General features: G+C 52.9%; 1 protein-coding gene across 2 annotated transcripts; it reads left to right on the top strand.

Moving 5' to 3' along the window:
• The first annotated feature begins 236 nt into the window (after positions 1 to 236).
• On the top strand, positions 237 to 5,112 carry TMEM200C (transmembrane protein 200C). Of its 2 annotated transcripts, none has more exons than XM_084507507.1 (2): positions 237 to 626; positions 2,735 to 5,112. In XM_084507507.1, exon 2 carries the CDS (start codon positions 2,778 to 2,780, stop codon positions 4,425 to 4,427), a length of 1,650 nt encoding a protein of 549 aa, XP_084363633.1. In that variant the 5' UTR covers positions 237 to 626; positions 2,735 to 2,777; the 3' UTR covers positions 4,428 to 5,112. The 2 variants fall into 2 exon arrangements, with proteins under 2 accessions (XP_084363633.1, XP_084363634.1); XM_084507508.1 differs by lacking the exon at positions 237 to 626 and adding an exon at positions 2,009 to 2,072.
• Positions 5,113 to 5,889: the final 777 nt, after the last annotated feature.

Here is a 5,889-nt window from a genome sequence, read left to right on the forward strand (position 1 = left end):
TAATCACACCCCTCTGAGCCCATCTAATCCGGCGGGCGCGCCTCGCCCGGGCACGCACGACATGGCGGGGGGGGGGGGGGGGCGAGGCGGGGCCGTTGGGGCGGGGCGCGGCCGTTAGGGGCGGGGCGCGGCCGTTAGGGGCGCGGCCGTTAGGGGCGTGGCGTGCCCGTTAGGGGCGTGGCGTGCGAGGGCAGGGCCGCGGCGGGCGGGCGCAGGTGCGCAGGTGGGGGGGCGGCGGCGGCGGCCGGAGTGCGGCCATTTCCCTGTGTCACGGCTCCGTCGCCTAGCAACGGCCCCGAGGCCGGCCGGCAGCCCCGCGGCGGCGCAGGAGGAGGCGGCGGCTCGGCCGGGCCGGCCCCGCGGCGGGAAGGATGCGGCATGGCGAGGGGGCAGCGCTCCCGCCGAGCTCCCTGAGGCGGCCGGCGGCGGTGCCGGTGGTGGTGGTGGCGGCGGCGGCGGGGCTGGGCCGAGCGCTGGGCTCCCCCTCGGCCCCGCCGCCCGCCCGTCCGGGGCCGTGAGGCGGCGGCGGCGGCGGGGCGGGCGCCGCGCGGGGATGCCCGCTCGGGCCGGAAAGTTTCTTCCCCGCGGTGGCCGCCTGGCCGCGGACTCCTCGCCGGTCTTCCTCGGTAAGTGAGCGCGTCCCCCCCTCCTCCTCCTGCCGGTTCTCCGCCGGAGCCCCCCGGGCGCAGGTGGTTTGGCAGCAGGAGCCCTTTAACGCCGCAGAGCCTCCCCTTTCTGCCCCTCGGCCGGACTGAAAGCGGTCCCCGGCCAACGCAGCGCCTCGCTCGGCGTTAAAACTGTCTCTGGGGTAGCCCTGCAGCGCCCAGCCCAAGCACCGAGCGGTCCTCGGGGACTCGTGCGAGGAGCCGGCAGCGCTTTGCCGGTGCCCGGAGCTCGCAGCTGGTTCGTAGCGATGCGGTCTGTAGCTCCGGGATGTCTCCCCGAGCCCTGGGTTATTCCGCTGTGTTGCGACCGCTGGTAATGGCCGGGGGTCGTAGGATGCTCTACGCTCTTTCTGTAAATCGGAAAAAAACTAAGTGCCGAGCGCTGCCGGTTTGCAAAAGCTGCTCTGAAACGCTTGCCATCTGGTTTTGTCGTCGTAGAGGAGAAAAGCGCCTGTCTAGTGGGGCACTAGGAAGAATAGGATCAACGAACCGGCAATTAAAGCAAATCATGCCCCGGTAATCACACTCCTCTCCAATAAGTAATGCCTTTTTTCCCCCTTTTTTTTTTTTTTTTTTTTTTTAAGTGAATAGTTCAGTGATAGGAACGAGAAGGCAAGTCTCTGCTCTTTGTTTTGAGTATGTAATGCCTCAGAGAGTAATTTAACAATGTCCTCGCCAACAACACCCTTCTTTTCCAGGGAAAATACGAACAGAGTAAATGGGACACAACATTATTGCATACGTGGCAAATCTGGGAATGGAAAATAAATGAGATTTAAAAGCTGAAAAGGGACACGGTACTTTTTTTTAAGTGCTTACTTAATCATCTTTCAATGCAATGAATAGAAGTTTATAAACCAGATTATATTTGGTGCTGTTATCTTTTGCTCCCTAAAAAAAAAAAAAAAAAAAAAAAATAGCTAAAAAGAGAAAGGGGGGAGGGGAACCTTCTCGGTAGCATGAAGGAGGATTCTCTGGAAAAAGAATTGCCACGGTGCAGGAATTGTTCCTCCATGGTGAATTTTGTAGCTCAGATCACTGGGACATGCAGACGACTCCTGATGGTCCAGGGAAATGAAAGCCATAAATGCTAGCTGTTTAGTCCCCTGCCAGTTTCTCTACAAGCAACCCTTGCTGTTTCCCCCAGGTGATTCACAGGGGTTCGCTCCTCCTTTAATAAGACGTGACATGCCATCTCGTACCTGCCAGCCCCCATCTCCCCTTTCTGGAGGCGGAGGGAGCTGGCCAGGGTTACATAACACTTACCTTGAGCATCGCACATGTTCCCAAACCAGGCGGCCGTCCTGATGCTCCCCGACCACAGGCAGGAGATGGATCTCTGTAATGTTGCAGATCGAATGCAAAGGAAATGGCTAGGAAGAAAGTTTGACAGGGCACCGCTTTCTGGTATTCAAATGTTTCCCTTGTGCATTTCACAGTAATTCCTTTGCCACTTATTTAGGAAAGGCAAGCAAAGCAATATGTTTAACCCTCCCCTTTCCCCACAGCAACATGCAAGTAGTGTAATAAAATAAGTGGTATCCGTAGATCAAATATATTGCCTTCCTGCTTTTATTTCCCTCCTCCCCTCGAATCCAGTCCCTGCATGACATCACTAACCACAGTCGCCGTGTAGCACAACCTGACCCCATGGGAATGGGGCTCGAGGGTAGGGAAGCTGGTAGCCGCCTCTGAATCCTGGTGCTTTGCAAGCTTCTTCTGAGAGCAGCAGGATCATTTTTTTGTTTACACCGGCAGGTACCACCCCATCTATCATTTTCCTGAAGTATAAATAAATTAATTAGCTGTTTGCCAAGGGTCTAGTGGGGCACATGGTTGCATCCCTTCCCAGAGTTGCTTAACTGTCTGTCTCATGGGTCTGCCAGTCTCTATCACACACAGGAGCTGTATGGACAAGGGAGATCAGCCTGCTGGTGCCATCCCCTGTCCCATTTGTTGGGGATTTTAACTATCAGGAGGTTGAAAGATAAACAGGAAACAGTAGCAGCTGTTGTGCTGTGGGTCTTTCCTCAGTCATCACCCTTTTCTCTTTTTTTTTTTTATTGCAGGAGCTGGAGCGGCTGTAGGGAGCAGTGCTCTGGGTAGCCAGCCATGATCGCCACTGGAGGCCTCCTGAGGATCTCAGCTAGGAAGCAGGACCCCTTGCGACCCCAAAGCCAAGCCCCCAAACGCAAACGTAAGACCAAGAAGAAACGCAAGAACGATGTGGTGGTGGTGAAAGGCAAGCTCAAGCTGTGCTCCCTCTCGGGGCTCATCGCCCTCTGTGGCATCCTGGTACTGCTAGTGGGCATCGCCTTGGCGGTGGTGGGCTACTGGCCCAAGCCCAGCCAGGTATACAGAGAAGGTGGCGTCAGCGGGGGCAGACACCTGGCACCACAGGGTGGCACCCCCAGGAACCGCTCCCGCAGCCAGGAAGGGGCACAAGCAGACATCCCTCTGGAGTCACCCCCCAGAGCCAACTCCTCCACCACCGCTGCCACCCGGGGGTTCCCGCAGTCCCGTCCCACTTCCTCATCCCCCCAGGCCTCCGTGGGTTTCCTTTTCCGTCTTTTCTCGAGCTACCTGCATTCAGACAAGCTGAAGGTGCTGGGCCCCCTCATCATGGGTATCGGCATCTTCCTCTTCATCTGTGCCAATGCAGTGTTGCACGAGAACCGTGACAAGAAGACCAAGATCATCAACCTGCGTGACCTCTACTCCACTGTTATCGATGCCCACAGCCTGCGGGCAAAGGACGGAGGTACCCCGGCCTCAGCCCCTCTCAACGGCTTTGTCAACTACGTGCAGTCCCGGGGCCTGGAGCTAAAGCCTGGTGGTGAAGGCCTGGGTGCCACGGCCATGCTGGCCAAGAGCTCCTGGCCACCAGGGCTGGGTGCCTCCCTTTCTCCCCCTGACCTGGCATCCTCGCCACGGCGTTCCTCCTTCTGCACCCCACCGCAGCCTCCCAGCCTGGCCGAGGCCGTGTACAGCATCTACCGGGAGCGTGCAGCCCTTGCTGGCCGCGCCTTCACCAGCCCACCCTGCAGCCCACCGGAGAGCTGGGGCCAGCGCAGCACGGCCAGCTCCATCGTTGGCTCTTCACTGAGTGCTTTCACCCTTCTGCCCTTGGCGCAGAGTGGCGGAGGGGGAGGTTGGCGGAGGCCCCCTGGTGAGCGAGGGGCCCGGGAGATCCCACGGGGGGAGTTTGAGCTGAGCCTGACTGACCTTAGCAGCAGCCACGTCGGGGGAGGCTACGGGACAAGGAGGCACAAGCTGGTTCTGAGGCGGCAGAGCACCAGCTGCTTGCCTGATGCTAGGCGTCCCCTTTCCCCTGAGCCACCTCGGTCTCCAGCTGTCAGCAGGGGCATGGACACCAGCCTCTTGGCAAAGGCATCTTCTAGCTACTCCAAATCTCTGGATCTGGGGGGTTCACCCCCCTCCACTCCCCCTGCCGTCACCAGGACAGACTCTCAGAGCTCCCAGTCTGATCCTTCCAGCAGCAATAAGGGCTACAGCCACCTGGAGGAGGCTGGCACCTCCTTGGAGTCAGTTGCCAACATCCCAGCCAGTAAAATCCAGGACTGTGAGAAGGAACCAGTTGAGAAGACAGACCCCCTCAAGGCTACCAGCAGAGAACAAACGGGGGAGCAATCTCAGCAAACGCAAAGACAGTACACAAATAAAGAGAAACTCTTTATGATTTCTAGGTCGCACGCTGCATTAGGGCTGGAGGATGGGGAACTGGAGAGTACTGGCATCTAAATGAAACAGAGAAGGACACCTTGCAACCCTCCACACCTTTCCCCACTTCTCCAATGTTTTTGTGGACTTAAGAAACCAATCTATATCCAAAGAGCTGCAGTATGCCACCCTTGAAAATTGAATTCAATAAATCCTGTAGATGACTTCAGGAAGAAAAAGAAAATCCTTCTGTCCGATTGTGATTGTATGTTCCATGCAAGCCAAATTGTATTAAATATCCACAGTCCAATAGGTTCTTTGGATCAGATTAATACAATTTCGGACAGTATAACTGTGCACTTTACTTGTCTTGATTTCCAAGTGCCCCTTCTTCTCCTCTGATTTCTTTCTTGCTGATTTGCCACTAACTGCTTGAAAACCGCAGGCACCTTTTTAAGCTCAAGAGCAACGTGGTCTTCAGATCAAGAAAGCCGAGCTCTCTCTTTGTTTTGGTTCAATCACTCTAAAAAGTTTGCAAGGCCTTAAGGATGACGTACCTTGACAAAGAATGAGTTTGTTTAAATTCTGGAAAAATGACATTTTAGAAGAGACTGGAGCAGAACAGAGCTCTGAAAAATTAGTTAAAACCATGACATTCCTGAATCCAAAATACCTACTACGACGTGATACTTTATTAAGTATTATTACACATGTATTGACTAATAGCATTAAAAGCTTTTTTTTAATAAAACATTTACAAACAAAACTGAGAGACAAACAATCCTTTATTTTGGTAAGTACACACAGAAACTAGAAACCTCTGTTTTTGTACTGTGAATGATTGTAGAGATGCTACAAGGCTAAAGTTTATGTTTTTAAGTGGATAATAATCATTTAGGAGTAGTTTCAAAACAAGTAGTGGTTCTGACTCTGAGAAGCTGTCCTTTAGTTCAGTCCGCAGATTCTGTCTGCATTTCTAGGAGTGCTTTGTGACAGTGGAAGAAATCTGAGATTTAGACGTGCTAGGGAAAAAAACAAACGTTTAAATCAAAATTATATTTTTTGTGAGTAATGTATTAATCTCAAACTGCAGCATGTTCTTTTTGGATTTTTCACTTACAACTGTTGCTTTAAGCCTTCCTGCTGCTAAGGGTTTCCAATTTATGAATGCATGTGAATAACCTTAATTTTAAAGCATAATGGAAGTCCTGAAAATCTCTTAGCCGTGCACTCGATTGAAGTCAGTGTATGTTTCTCACTGACTTTGATGCGGTGACAATTTCTTCATGAGTGAGAAAAGCAAGTTTCCTTAAGGCTGAGCTATGCAATATTGTCTGTGGGCAGATTTTTAGTAAATTGGTGAGCTGTTTCATTGTCATACCTGCAACACAACAGGCATTCTTTTATTTTGCTAAAGCAGCTAGCTAGCTTTAGATCCTCAGAAGATTTTGTCACTATTTCAGATTCTGAATACGAATATGGCATTTCATTGGTACAATAAGAGAAACTGACATTAAACAAATACAATGTGTAGGCAGGAAAT

This window comes from Aythya ferina, assembly GCF_964211825.1.
Source record: "Aythya ferina genome assembly, chromosome: 2".
Taxonomy (NCBI): domain Eukaryota; kingdom Metazoa; phylum Chordata; class Aves; order Anseriformes; family Anatidae; genus Aythya; species Aythya ferina.

Coding starts and splice junctions, on each gene's coding strand:
- TMEM200C (XM_084507507.1), top strand. CDS start 2,778: ATGATCGCCACTGGAGGCCTCCTGAGGATCTCAGCTAGGAAGCAGGAC.